This window comes from Ruditapes philippinarum, unplaced genomic scaffold, assembly GCF_026571515.1.
Source record: "Ruditapes philippinarum isolate M1 unplaced genomic scaffold, ASM2657151v2 ctg13662_1_1_1_1, whole genome shotgun sequence".
In the NCBI taxonomy this organism is placed as follows: Eukaryota; Metazoa; Mollusca; class Bivalvia; order Venerida; family Veneridae; genus Ruditapes; species Ruditapes philippinarum.
In genome coordinates, this window is record NW_026866496.1 from 9486 (window position 1) to 25390 (window position 15905).

Here is a 15905-nt window from a genome sequence, read left to right on the forward strand (position 1 = left end):
GGTTTTATGTGACAGTACCTTAATTCCTTTCGCCATTTAACACCAAAACAGCAAAATAAAACAATCAATTTGAGAGAATTGACTATTACGGTTACCTATTGTTCCCATGGGCACATAAAGAAAACTAATGTTTGCTCAGACTGACAATGCAAACTTTATGCCTCTCTCTCAGGAGATAAAAGATAATTATTATATATATTGATCCACAAACAGATGAAGCCTTAAATGTCATCTTATGTTTGTTTCCATTCATGTAACATTTTGACATCAATTCATTCGACATAAACCTGAAAATAATAAATTTATTATTGCAGCAAAGAGTTGGCTGCCTCGTTTTGAAATCGAAATAAAAAAAACTATAAAACTATTTCGATTATTTATCAGTGGTCAGTTCAGTGAGTTCACCTAACAGGCTTTCCTTATACCAATTTCTCCTAAAGTGATCATTATATAGACTTGATGACCGAGAATAATTTTTACAGAGGAATTTTCCTTGAATGAGGAGATCACATCAATAAAAAAAGTTTGATGCTCTCACTGTTCACCTTAACACAGGCGAAAACCAAGAATAGCTTAACCTTTTCTCAATTCAGTAAACTGAAACATAGTATACAATCACATATTCAGATTAGACATATACAGGAAAAATTGACTAGACTTATACATTTCGGCTGTAAAAGTACAAGGCTGTAAAGTGTATTTTCCCCAAGGATGAGCATGGTATATCTTGGAGAAAAAAAAATCTCAGCATTTTAACACTTATTCTGATCTCTTCCAGAACTTTAATTCCTCCATTGTTTCTGCTTGGTGAAGTTCACTACTTCCAAGGTCACTTTCAGCTCTTCTTTTTTGTTGATTAAGTGACAGAATTTCACTTTTTAAGCCGCTCAAAAAAGCACTCTTCCCTGGACTGGAAACCATAAAAATGCAAATTATAGTGTTTATATATACAAGATACTTTCCAATATATATACCTTACACTATTATTTAAATGCAATGACAAATCAAATATAGTAATACACTTTCATGGACATGGCAAGTTGGATTTTGAAGTTATAATGACCCAAGTACAATGGCCTTAGTTTGAAGGTCTAAGAAACTTGGTATTGACAGAAACAGTAGTTACAAAAGATAAACTGTGATCCACTATTTGTTTTTTAATAAATATTTAAAGTTAATTGAATTCAGTAAATTGTTTACAGTGTATGAAGCTGTATATTTGATGTCATAATTATTGCAAACGTTTTGTTTATATCATCAATAAGATAGATATAGAATACCAAAAATGAAAAGTGTTTGTCTGCCTATTTATTGACAGAGTTGATCATGCTACAAAATAATCAATAAAAGTCAAAAAAGATTTTTCATAAAATATAGCTAAAGACACTTAAACTGTCATAATAAATAACAAGTAATGATATTTTGCCTAGGTAGAAGAGTACCCTGATCTTATTCCCATGATTCGTCTCAGCAGCCTCTACCAGGCAAGCATTTAAAATGAAAGTTCCTAATCACAATTAGGAAATATATTTTTCTTAGTACGTTTGAAACCTCATGTTCATTTTTTTCTTATCTAGCAATCCTAATTATATTTAAATATTAATACTTTTAATACTTTCTTCCTTCAGACATCGAAAATTTGCTGCCATCTACCTTTGCAGATCTATGTAACTTGGATCTTTATCCATCACAAACAGTATTGTTTGGAGATTTTGACCTTGGATTCATTGGTCTACTTAAAGGGGACAAAGACTGTTTTCATTGAGAGTCTGTTCGACTTAGTTTTTGTGACCTTGTGCATTCCTCTCTTTTCATGGAGAATTATGTTTTATCCTATCATAGGACTTGGACTGTGACCATTCCAGAGGCTGTGAAAAAGAATGGTATGAATACCTCTGTTCATATCTCTAAAACGTTCTTTAGAGCTTGACCTGGATTAGGACAAATCAGAAGTGCTGCAAGCCAATCTTGAAGAATCTTGAATCAAGTTGGATCTTGATCTTCTATTTCTCGACGCATTTGTGGATTTAGACCGGGATTGAGTTTTATTTTTTGACCTTAATTGAGACCTATGTATGAGAAATTCTCTAACTCTGAATTTCTAACCCCTTCTAGATATAGGACAGTGGTGGTCTTGACCTTAACATGTCAGAGGACCTTCAACTGGATCTTTATTTTGATCTAAAATGCTCAACCTAGCTTCTATTTCTCGATGCATTTGGGGATCTTGACTGGGATTGATTTTTTTTCCTTCATTGAGACTTATATATGACAGGATATTCTCTGATTGACTCTGAATGTCCACCCCCTGTAGATAAACCAGGTAGTCTTGACATTTCAGAGGACCTTGACCTGGATTTTGATTTAGAACCAAAATGCTCAACATAATTTCTATTTCTCAATGCATTTAGGGATCTTGACTGATATTGAGTTTTGTTTTGGCCTTGATTGAGACCTATATATGACAGGATATTCTCTGATTGACTCTGAATTTCCACCCCCTGTAGATAAACCAGGTAGTCTTGACATTTCAGAGGACCTTGACCTGGATCTTGATTTAGAACCAAAATGCTCAACATAACTTCTATTTCTCAATGCATTTAGGGATCTTGATCGATATTGAGTTGGTTTTTTTTTTGGCCTTGATTGAGACCTATTAATGACAGGAGATTCTTTGACTGACTATGAATTTCCATCCCCACTAGAAAGACTAGGTGGTCTTGACATTTCAGAGGACCTTGACCTGGATCTTGATTAAGAACATAAATGCTCAATAGACTGGGAATCAGAAAAAGCAGGTGATACACACCGTGAATGAACAGATTGGGTCCGTGATTCCGAATCACCTGAAGAAATTGACCTCGACCTTTTGTGTTTGGACAGTGACACTGTTTGTGGTAGGGTAAAGGAATTCAAGTTTGATCTTGTTCGTTCTCCGGTTTTTGTTATAGATTTGGAGGATCAGCGTGATGTCCTTCATCTAAGAAATAATATTGCAATATCATATTTAAGAAAATGTAAAAGGGTTCAATGGACCACACCCATTTACCCTCCATCCCTCTGTTTATTTGAAAATTGTAAATGTTATTTTATGGTAACAACCAGGGATGTTTAAAGATTTACCCTGTCAGTCAGTCAGTCTGTCTGTCCGTTTCTAAAAACTGTTTCCTGAGATCATTTTTAAAGAATTTTTCCAACAAATGTACTTAAAATAGACAAGTTGAAATATAAGATATACATATTCATCCTGAGAAAATTTGAACTTTTTATTACTAGGCAGGAACATTACTATGATATAGACAAATTAAGACTCAAAAGATTTAAGTTTATTCATGTCATTCATTCATTCAATGGCATTATTCAATCACCAATGGCACTTCAGAACGTTGCTGGGTTTCTAACTGGTAGGGGACTTATGGATTGTTTGCAATACTATGATAATTGCATTTTTGTTGTTGCTTTCTTCGTCATGTTCGGAATTATGCGCTTTAAATTCTCGCTGTACAAAAAAAGGGAAATCATAAAAAATGTAGGTTTGGCGTTTTAAATGGAGACCATCGATATACTGTGTAAGTATGCCTATGCCTCTGTACATACAATGTGACAATGTTAATGTGAGAGTTGTAAATACATGTACGGATGTTAATGTAGTTTCACTTATTTTGTGATTATGTAGGACATATTGCCATTGGATGACCTGAAACGTGGCCTAGTGACGTATTGAGTTTTAACCTATCGCCTTAAAATGTAAACGGTGTATATCAATTTTTTTTAGGTGAGCGAATTAAAGATCCTGTACATTTTGTGATTTATATTGTTACTGTGTGTATACCACACTTGCAAAATATGCAATTATATAAGTATATAATTATGCAAATAAAACAATTTTCAAACATCGAAGAATTTGTATCATGTATACTGCAAATATTTGTGCACATTATATTTAATCAATAAATTACATGCATTCGTTTCTTATTGGAAAATTTGAATTTAAAGAAAATAAATTTCTAATTACCTCCCTTTATTTACATGAAATGTTAAATTGGGTAATATCGTTATAAAAATTGCTTATTTGAAGTTACAAAATTGACACATCATATTTATGAAATACAACCAGTAAAAAATTGTGTTACAGAATCTTTAAGGACCATAATTACCCTCTATATATTTACCAGCTATCTTCAATTATGATTATATCATATTATTAGTCCCCTACCGGTTTACCGGAGGGGACTTTAGGTTTACCCTCCGTCCGTCTGTCCGTCCGTCCGTCCGTCTGTCCGTCCGTCAGTCCGTCCGTCCACAAAACTGGATCCCGCGATAACGCAAAAAGTACTGAAAATATTTTAATGAAACTTGATATATGGATAGATGGCAGTATGGAGATTATGCACGTCTTTTTCTTTTCTTCCTATGTTGAAAATTCTGGTTGCTATGGCAACAAATAGACTGAAAATATGGCAAATTTTACACATAACCTGGATCCCGCGATAACGCAAAAAGTACTGAAAATATTTTTATGAAACTTGATATATATGGATAGATGGCAGTATGGAGATTATGCATGTCTTTTTCTTTTCTTCCTATGTTGAAAATTCTGGTTGCTATGGCAACAAATAGATTGAAAATATGGCAAATTTTACACATAACCTGGATCCAGTGATAACACAAAAGTACTGAAAATATGTTTATGAAACTTGACATATGGGTAGATGGCAGTATGGAAATTATGCACATCCTTTTCTTATCTTCCTATGTTGAAAATTCTGGTTGCTATGGCAACAAATAGACTGAATTTCAAGATTTCTGATTCTAGTTTTTAAGTTTTTTCACTATAAGTTCTTTATTTCTTAAGGTATTTTCTTCAAACTTTAAATATAAGTTGCTTGTCATCAACCACATCATATGTGACAAGGTTCACAACTCTAGCACAAAATTTATCAGAATTACCTCCCTTGAACTTTAAAATTTTCATGAAAAAAACATTGTTTTTTTTTAATAACTTCTTTTTCTGAATGTATCTACTTCAAACTTCATATAATTGTTTCTTATTATCACTCAACATTTGTGAGTGTTCAATACTCTAGCAAGACTATTTCCAGAATTATGCCCCTTTTGAACTTAGACTTTTTTTTGAGAAATTGGTAATTTTTACTCCAACTTCGTCAATCATGATAGGATTTTAAAAATGTTATATTTTGATAACAGAGATGTTTAAAAAAATAACTTTAGAGTGTCCTTCAGTCCATCTGTCTGTACATAAAAACTGTTTCCTGTGATCACTTTTAAAGAACTTTTTCAACAAATTTACTTAAAATAGGAACCTAAGTGAATGGCCAATGGCCCTTCAGAATGTTGCTTGGGCTCTTACCGGTAGGGGACTTATGGATTGCTTGCAATACTATGATAATTGCTTGTATTATAATTGATTTTTTATCAAAATGAACTAAAGTCATAATGTTCAATTGCCTTTTTTTGTTACCTAGAAAAAAATGAGACTGGATATTTTTCTTTGAGATTTGATGTCATAATCGGGACCATTTACGGCAATACAATGTAATCTTTTCTATCTTTCTCTTAAGACACATTGCGGTCGTTTGTTTTTTGCACCGCTTAGCTATATTTTGAATTACTTTCGCATACTTGAATAGCTTGTAATACATCTGCCCAATGTTTGGTGTCTAAAGATCAATAATTTGTCAAAAAAAAAAGAAAAAGTGCACAACTTAATGATGAATTATGTTGGTGTCTGTATGACATTTTACATTGTATGTGCTAGATATATCAGTTGTTGTAAACAATTTGGTATGATAATTTTTTTATGCGACATTATTGTATAATATCTGTTAAAACTCTTTAGTTCTATGTTTGAAATAAAACTTAAAATGTTTTTGTATAAATATGTCATTATCAGCCTTTTGAATTTGAATAAAAATGGTTGTTGCTTACATTATACATTTTGATTTGTTTAATTTTTCTTCTCCTTTTATTTGGGTTTTATCTATGATATTGATAATGCTTTTCTACAAGTCCAGCCTGACTGACCAGATGACACTGTAAACTGCTTAATAGTAAACATAGAACAAGAAACATGGCAATGCGACGAAACCCGGTTTTTAGCTCGACTATTCGAAGAATATGAGAGCTATTGTAGTCGCCCCGGCGTCGGCGTCGGCGTCTGCGTTGGTTAAAGTTTTTTGTAAAGTCAAATATCTCAATTATTACTTGAGATATTCAATTGAAACTTACAATACTTATTTATAGTAACAAGGTACATCAGATTGACAAGTTGGATAACTCTGCCTACAATATTGACAGAATTATGCCCCTTTTTAACTTAGAAATTTTGGTTAAAGTTTTTTGTAAAGTCAAATATCTCAATTATTACTTGAGATATTCAATTGAAACTTACAATACTTATTTATAGTAACAATGTACATCAGATTGACAAGTTGGATAACTCTGCCTACAATATTGACAGAATTATGCCCCTTTTTAACTTAGAAATTTTGGTTAAAGTTTTTTGTAAAGTCAAATATCTCAATTATTGCTTGAGATATTCAATTGAAACTTACAATACTTATTTATAGTAACAAGGTACATCAGATTGACAAGTTGGATAACTCTGCCTACAATATTGACAGAATTATGCCCCTTTGGAACTTAGAAATTTTGGTTAAAGTTTTTTTCTAAAGTCAAATATCTCAATTATTGCTTGAGATATTCAATTGAAATTTAAAATACTTTTTTAGCTCGACTATTCGAAGAATATGAGAGCTATTGTAGTCGCCCCGGCGTCCGCGTCGGCGTCTGCGTTGGTTAAAGTTTTTTGTAAAGTCAAATATCTCAATTATTACTTGTGATATTCAATTGAAACTTACAATAGTTATTTATAGTAACAAGGTACATCAGATTGACAAGTTGGATAACTCTGCCTACAATATTGACAGAATTATGCCCCTTTTTAACTTAGAAATTTTGGTTAAAGTTTTTTGTAAAGTCAAATATCTCAATTATTGCTTGAGATATTCAATTGATTCTTACAATACTTATTTATAGTAACAAGGTACATCAGATTGACAAGTTGGATAACTCTGCCTACAATATTGACAGAATTATGCCCCTTTGGAACTTAGAAATTTTGGTTAAAGTTTTTTTGTAAAGTCAAATATCTCAATTATTGCTTGAGATATTCAATTGAAACTTACAATACTTATTTATAGTAACAAGGTACATCAGATTGACAAGTTGGATAACTCTGCCTGCAATATTTGCAGAATTATTTGCCCCTTTGAAACTTAGAAATTTTGGTTAAAGGTTTTCAAAGATATTTACTTGAAACTTTACACATGCACGTAGGGTCATAATTGGAGGGTCATAATTGTATGTCACTGACCAAGTTCCATAACTCTATCTTGCATTAAGGCTGATTCATATCCCCTTTTCTACTTAGTCTCTTGGTTAATGTTTACATGCAAGTTTTACATATCTCAATAACTATTAAAGATATTTATTTAAAACTTCACGTATGCATTTAGAGTCATAATTGTAGGTCACTGACAAAGATCCATAATTCTATCTTGCATTTAGGCTGATTTTGCTCCCCTTTTTCAACTTAGAAATTCATGGTAAAGTTTTGCTTGTAAGCTGTTATCTCAATAACTACTGAAGGGTTTGTGCCTTTTTTGGGACAATTTAAGCATTAATAATAATAAAGCTGTGATTTACTTGATAAAACATCTTAATAACAAGTCTTTGTACCTTTTCTGTCAAATTTATGTATTCATAGGTAATTAGTATTATTATACTCAATAAAACACCCTTGTGACATTACCTTCCGAACAGTCAAGCCAATACTGTATAATTAGACTCTCTCCAAGGCCTATAACTTGAATTTATAAAAAAAAATTAGCCCTTTTGTGAACTTAAAAAATTTAACATTATCAAGGCTCTTTTACTATCAAGCACTTAGAATAGTCGAGTGTGCTGTCCTTCCGACAGCTCTTGTTATAGTAACAATGTACATTAGTTTGCAAAATTGCATAACTCTGCCTGCAATATTTGCAGAATTATTTGCCCCTTTGAAACTTAGAAATTTTGGTTAAAGGTTAAAGGTCTTCGAAGATATTTACTTGAAACTTTACACATGCACTTAGGGTCATAATTGGAGGGTCATAATTGTATGTCACTGACCAAGGTCCATAACTCTATCTTGCATAAAGGCTGATTCATATCCCCTTTTCTACTTAGTCTCTTGGTTAATGTTTACATGCAAGTTTTACATACCTCAATAACTATTAAAGATATTTATTTAAAACTTCACATATGCATTTAGGGTCATAATTGTAGGTCACTGACAAAGATCCATAATTCTATCTTGCATTCAGGCTGATTTTTCTCCCCTTTTTCAACTTAGAAATTCATGGTAAAGTTTTGCTTGTAAGCTGTTATCTCAATAACTACTGAAGGGTTTGTGCCTTTTTTTGGGACAATTTTATGCATTCATAATAATAAAGCAGTGATTTACTTGATAAAACATCTTAATAACAAGCCTTTGTACCTTTTCTGTCAAATTTATGTATTCATAGGTAATTAGTATTATTATACTCAATAAAACACCCTTGTGACATTACCTTCCGAATAGTCAAGCCAATACTGTATAATTAGACTCTCTCTAAGGCCTATAACATGAATTTATAAAAAAAAAATTAGCCCTTTTGTGAACTTAAAAAATTTAAAATTATCAAGGCTCTTTTACTATCAAGCACTAAGAATAGTCGAGCGTGCTGTCCTACCGACAGCTCTTGTTAATTATCACCACTGTTTTGTTGTCATTGGAATAAGAGTACAGGTAATGTACAGTATAATTTTGTGCATTAAACCAATGACAATGACCCTACAGGGTTCAAAAGCTTTCAAATACTGTAGGATTAATAAGATTCAAAGGGCCATAATTACATAAAAAATATCGATTCATAAAACCCTATTATATGCACAATGGCACTTGATGGAAAGTTTGGTCAAAATTCCATAAGAAATACAGAAGAAGTTGAAATCATTCACTAGACATGCTATATAAAAAAACAAAGGTCCATAATTAGGTCAAATATTACCAAATCACAAAACCCTGACAGTATGCGCCAGAGCACTTGATTAGACAGCATCTGTGTGAAAGTTTTATCAAAATCCTTTGAGAAATGTAGGAGGAGTACAGTAGCTCACAGAAGAAATTGTTAACGCCCGTCCTCCCGCCCGCCGACATACCTCGTTCCAATAACCAAGAAGGAAGGAGTTCTGAATGTGGAATTATTATTCACAAAAGTAGTAAAATGTTAACAAAGTAGTATTTTGACTTCCATACAAAATATTAACTCACTACAATTGTATACTATTTTTTTAAAGGCACCAGAACCAAAAAATTAACAAAATTGGCCGATAAGTAACTTTCTGGAAACCAAAACAGGACACCAATGATAAAATGTTTTGAGAAAAATTTGGGGCATACTGGGCTTTCAAGAAAACAATTTGCGCTGTCCGATTTTATATCTCATGTTATTATTGCAACACTTAAGTCACATAGATGTAATACTAATGAATAATGTATTATAAATAAGATGAGGACATCCATCAACATTTGATTTGAATGCTAGCTGCAAAAATCTAACACAAGTTAATGGCATATATTTCTTTTATTTACACATTTTTTACCGACAAACATATACCTTTAAACAAGAATTAACACGGTAAAATTGCTCAACTTGCGCCTGATTCGTAGAAATGTAGTCCTGTACTAATTTCCTGTTGCTCTGTTTCCAGAAAAAAAAGTTAAACCGAGTTGCTTTTAAATTTACGATTGGCAATAACATGAAAGTTCCGTATAATGTGTATTTATATTTCACAAAACAATAAGTGTTATAAAAAGTATTCCCTGTAAAGATTACAAACTTTAGATAGAACCAAATAAAAAATATACACATTAACGAAGAAAACATTGAAACAATGACCGTAGCTATAAAGCAGTGTTTATAACAATGTGATTGATTCATGATTCAATTAAATATATGTATAAAATACGGTATATATCACATATTTATAACGTTTTCTGGCTATAAATAGTTGCTGCTTTCATAACTCGAGCAAACAATCTTTTATACACGGCCGTAATACATGTACAATTTGATGAAAATTGAAGCACCTGTATAAACATAACATTATAAACGTCATAGGAAAAAATGCAAAGTTTGGTGTTTCATAATGGGATGTTACATATAATGATATGCAACACCATAATATGTATATGTTTATTATATACAGCTACTATGGTTATAGCAGTAAATGAGAATTAATCAACATAGTTATAAAAAATAGTTTTATATTTTGTACACAATTGTTTTGAATGTGATATAAAGTAAATCTATCGGTATAATTTTTGGCAGACGACCATTACTTAAATCTGCAACAGAAAAAGCGGACATCATTCAAAGCGGTGTTGTCTCCATGATGTATATGACCCTCCACACGAGATTGTAGCCCACAGATTGCGGAATCCTTTGGACACTTTTCACTCGATTTCCCGAACTGACCTTTTGCACCAGCAATATGTTTTTCGATGCTTTTCGGCTGCTGCTTCCAGTGTGAATCACGACACGTAAAACGAACAACATTTGCCTTAGTGTCGTCTTCTGACTGTTTCTGAAATTGAAAATGATAATAATTTAATCTATATCTATTGGTTAACAGTAGTCAAAATCCAGTTTTGCGTTTTTGCAGTTTTAATCATTGTTCTTGTGAGATTGCTTAAGTAAGTATAATAAGGGGGGACGCTGACGGCAATGATAACAAAATTAAAACGATGATAACTGCAGTCTTAGCTTTGTTAGTCTGTTTCGACTTCTAAGTAGTACGGATTTTAAAATATATGTATTATGCTCTCAAAGAATAAACATAGCTTGACGAGTAAACCATGAAAAACTGCAAATGCATGTGTCCCAAAATATCATGTGTCTAGTACTTGCAAAAAAGAGGGCAATGCACTTACTGGCTCATGGACCATTAACTCGAAACTTTGCAAGAACAGGGGAATACCATTACTTCGTGGACATATCACATCTCCAGTCCAGTGACCACGACCACCCAAGGGAGACTGAACAGATCTTTGATTCTTTACTCGTGTACCTTTCCTGTTTGCACATGAAATGTTAATGACATTCAATCCAGTTCTATCTGCTTCCTTTGCATCATTGTCGTCATACTTGAACATGGTAAATAGATAAATATCATGTGTAAATAATGCTAATGAAGGCATACTGGTAAATATAATTATGGTATATACGTGTTTGAGATAAGCAACAATTCTAAAATAGAGAAAAACATAATCGGCAAATTGATAATGCTGCATGCTCGGTTTTTAATAAAGCCTGTTCATGGACGGTAGTGGTAATTCCAAGCTAGCGTCCACACCCCTTAACCACATAATTTTTTATATCTTGTTAATGAAAGAAATATCCATATGGGCAGTGCAACAAACAGTTTTGGATATACCGTAAATTAATAGCTAAAACAACGCGTGAATGAAAGAAATGTGGTGGTGCATTGCCTTAAAAGCGAATGACACATGCACAAGATCATTGCTAAACGGTTAAAACCATATTTAAAAGAGCAGGATTTAAATTTGGTCCAGAAAATGTTATTCTGTTTACGTACACTTTTCACCAGTGTTAAATATCAGAGACATTATATGTTACTTTAGAGTATTTACCATAAGATTATGGAAACATACAGTTCAACTTTAAATAAATCTGGTTTATACAGAATTTATTTTAGTTTAATTGTGTATGAAGGGCACACTTTCGAATCCGTTCCTAGAACCAACCAGTACTGAGCAATTAGTGTAAAGTTTCTTGCTCAAGGAAACAACAACTTGCCCCTGTCAGGATTTGAACCCATGCGGCTAGCGATATTTAAAGATTACTTTTCCGAAGCGTAAACCGCTCGGCCATGCTGCCACTAAATAAATAAATGAAGTACAATGTGATGTATATTTCTTCTCTGGTCAGTGTGTCAAAAAGGACAAACACAATAAGCACATACGCGTGTCGTTAATAAATTTTATAAATATAATTCATGAGATATAGCTTTATACCCTTTAAAGTAACATTTGGTTTTAGCATTCTTGTTCACACAGATAAGACAACCAATTAAACTCTGTTAAAGCTTACCATCATGTTAAACCCCATTGCAAACGTTCCAAATGGACAAAACTGGGGTGTTAGCCAAGAGCCATACTGTCCACCATTTTCAACAGTTAGTATTTTAGTAAGACGTCCGCCTGCAAGTAGAATGTTCTGTTATGATAAATAGCTAAAAGATAAAACACAGATAAATATCTATAAGTAAGAGATGAGATTTTTAAATAACTCGAATAGTGACATGCAAACACAACGTACAATAATGTACAACGTACGTATGAAATGAATATTTCACTGGGAACATTGTTTGAATTATCTTAGATTATATCTCAAAAGTTGTAGATTACCATTTTGTTAGTACACTGTACTACCTTGTTATACCAATAAACCAATTTATGAATAACTTGTTTAATGGATGTTTACATCTTTATTTTGATGGAACAAACTGATACTGTTGATGTTGAAAATGCAGGTGTGTGCTTATTGTGAATTTGTTTGATTTTTTCGACACGCTGAGTAGGGTAGAAAAATACATTATTTCATTCATTTATATTCATATATATATTCTAGACTTACTGGACATATCGTTTATTTTGTTATATAGATATTCAGACGCAAGACTTTCGTAATATGTTTCCTTCAATGCCTTTAGGTTGACTGATATTGCCTCGTAGTCAACACCAAGCGTTCCCATGTATTCTTCACTAAACAGATTTTCAATTGGCTCCAGTTTATATTTTGACGGTACTGGGTTGCTTTGGACAGAAGCAGCCCATGTCATTGCATCCCCATTACTTGGCGGAGCTGCTCCTACTGTAATTGTGATTGTTTCAACAGAATTTGAGAACTCAGAAGCTTCTTCTCTCTGTTCTTTTGAAAGACCAAAACCACCGCTAACACGGATTAGCCCACTGGTACTTGCTTGTACTTTAACATTTACACCACTGTTTCGTTTCTTTTCAAAGAGCGAACTTTTCATTTTGTGTTCGTAAATATACCTTGCACCAAATATTATTTCTTTAGGAAAGTGTGTGCCAAAGGTATGAAAGAAGTCGAGATATGTTGAATTACTTGATGTAGTGTTCAGTTTTTCTATCCAATGAACGAAGATATCTGTAAAGGGCGGGGCATTTTCTGTCTGAAACTTGCTGAAATAGTAATTGCAACGTGCTGAGGATATTATGTAAACTGATTTATGAGTCGACAAATCAAAAGATGCCTGTCGATATCCAACACTTGCCAAGAATTCGACTCCTAATCCGCTGCCACCGGCATCAGCATGTACAGACAACTCCTGATTTAATTGCTTGTTGTTCTCTATAATCTCAGAGGTGAAGGACGTAACACAAGATACGTCTGGCACAATAACAAGACCTTTGGGAACGCTGTACCTGCAATCTGCAGTCTGTTTCCCGTTCGTATAGTCAGCATGAAAGATAGGAAACGTAAAACCAGGATCATGACCATGGGCTAGTGGATATCCCCGAAATAAATCGTAACCAAAGAAAGCATAATCAATGTCGGGGAAAGAATGCTTCATGTGTGAGTGATAGCAATCCTGCAACATGACGTCCTCTCTCATACCTAATAAGATAAAATATTGACATTCTATCATAAGTATATGTGCCTAATCAAATGTCGTAAATCTCCGACGATGTCGAAGGTGTTTAATTATAATTATATTGTCATTTCTGTGTACATTTGTATTTAATTAGTGGCTTTGTTCATGTTATACTTAAATCACTTTAAGTCAAGAAATACTAATAAAAAATAATCTTAAAAAATGAGATGATGAAGATCAAAGAGGCAGGCATGGCGACGTTCACAGAATGCAGACACCGACGTGACCTAGCCACACTGGCAAGGCAAAGTAACCTTGCCGATTGGTAAATTAGAAATGTATTATTTTCTAAACTGATACGGTTTTTAAATAAATGAATAGAATATGTTTTACGACAAGGTCTAAATCTCTACTAATGCAAAGAGTTCATTAAATGGAGTTTAAAAGAAATTCATCAAATTGAACTACATTTAATACATGCAAAGAACTTTATGTAACAATTATTTCATTTTAAAGACTCAATTGAAACTTAAACAAAGCATGAACTAGAAAAAAAAAATAACAAATTACATGTACAGATGTTGTATTTTACCTATGTTAAAATAGTGTTTTCCTATCACCATGTCATTTGCTTGCACTTTCTTTGACCTGCTTGCATCAGAACTTGCTTTCTGACTTGAATTAGCGTCTCCCTTTATGTCGCTATTTGGTACAGGCGACTTCTTCGTCATCAACTTGGTGACTTTCTCTCCATTCTCGCTGTCATTGGTTATCATAAATAAGCTTTTGAGTGGACTTCTTAGTGTGTCAGACGTATGCTTGTCTGAAACGGAGCTGTGATGTTCTTGTCTGTCAACTTCGATTTTGCTTTCCAGTTTACTGCAAAATGTATGATGAATTCACGTGGTTCAAATTCATTGTCATACTGATTAAATTGTGTAAGCGACTGTTTCTTTTCTGATTTGAAACTTTCCATAAGTTATTTTTGAGAATTCAATAACAAAATAATGCCAATATGAAGCTTGTCAGCAATGAAGGAGGCACAAGCTGAACTATCTGTAATCATATGACGTAGTCGATTTTATGGCACTTCTGGGTGGGGGTGGGACAAAGTTTGAAGAAAAAAAAACTGGAAAAAGGATGATAGAAAGACTAATGGTTCATAGCATGTGGTCAAAGATCACACAAACATATATTGATTTTGAAAATATTTTTGAATACGAAAATAAGAATATGATAGTTTATACAATATTTAAATTAAAGTGTGGTTTAGGTTAACATTTCGTCAATTTAAAAGCTTGTGCTGATTTATCGCTAAGATCTTCTCAATATTATGGAAAATTTTGATATTCATGTCTACTGAATAACAACTATTTTCGGTCACTACCATATGGGCATTAAAACAACCTCGTGATTTAGGCTTTTGAAATCCATATTTATGAACCGCCACGCGAGGAATAACAAACTATCAAATTGTGTTTAATGGCCATACCATACTATAAGGTATGGCCTCTGTTTATTGTTTTAACCAACAATACTTAAACATGTGCAAAGAATAGTACATACATCAATATTATGCAAATTAATACAATATAGAAAATACACATGTAGGAATAATAATTAATCGAGTTCTACTATAATAGTAAGAAATGTGAGGGTTTCGTAAGATTTTAACCAACAATACTTAAACATGTGCAAAGAATAGTACATACATCAATATTATGCAAATTAATACAATATAGAAAATACACATGTAGGAATAATAATTAATCGAGTTCTACTATAATAGTAAGAAATGTGAGGGTTTCGTAAGAAAAACGCACTGAAACATGTGCAAAGAATAGGACATACATTAATATTATGCAAATTAATACAATATAGAAAATACACATGTAGAATTAATAATAAATCGAATTCTACTATAACAGTAATAAATGCGAAGGGTTCATAAGAAAAACACCCCCTTACATAATCATTAACATTACAAGTGTTACAGAAAGTATTGCATGTATAAAAAAGTAAATACTGCCTATCTTTCTAACAATCACTGAAATATGTGGGTTACACTGAGACCCTTAAAATTTTGTTGTGGTGAAGGGGGTGGAGGAGGGTAAAATTTTTGCTTCCTCTTTCTACGCTTCTTAGTAATTGCTAAC

General features: G+C 32.8%; 2 protein-coding genes across 2 annotated transcripts; both read right to left on the reverse strand.

The window, feature by feature from the left end:
* Positions 1 to 10062: 10062 nt before the first annotated feature.
* Positions 10063 to 12366, reverse strand: LOC132732659 (vitelline membrane outer layer protein 1 homolog). Its single transcript, XM_060719131.1, has 3 exons — positions 12219 to 12366; positions 11039 to 11251; positions 10063 to 10692 (listed from the first exon to the last, which is right to left on the reverse strand). Exons 1-3 carry the CDS (start codon positions 12234 to 12236, stop codon positions 10444 to 10446), a joined length of 480 nt encoding a protein of 159 aa, XP_060575114.1. The 5' UTR covers positions 12237 to 12366; the 3' UTR covers positions 10063 to 10443.
* Positions 12367 to 12741: 375 nt separating this feature from the next.
* On the reverse strand, positions 12742 to 14525 carry LOC132732658 (uncharacterized). Its single transcript, XM_060719130.1, has 2 exons — positions 14342 to 14525; positions 12742 to 13772 (listed from the first exon to the last, which is right to left on the reverse strand). Exons 1-2 carry the CDS (start codon positions 14523 to 14525, stop codon positions 12742 to 12744), a joined length of 1215 nt encoding a protein of 404 aa, XP_060575113.1.
* Between the last annotated feature and the right edge of the window lie 1380 nt (positions 14526 to 15905).

Bases quoted from the DNA above. Each gene is read 5' to 3' on its own strand.
- LOC132732659 (XM_060719131.1), bottom strand. The intron at 10,693-11,038 runs GTAAGTGCATTG...TTTCAATTTCAG, and splicing joins AGTTAATGGTCCATGAGCCA to AAACAGTCAGAAGACGACAC.
- LOC132732658 (XM_060719130.1), bottom strand. From the start codon at position 14,525: ATGATAACCAATGACAGCGAGAATGGAGAGAAAGTCACCAAGTTGATG. The intron at 13,773-14,341 runs GTAAAATACAAC...TTATCTTATTAG, and splicing joins AAAACACTATTTTAACATAG to GTATGAGAGAGGACGTCATG.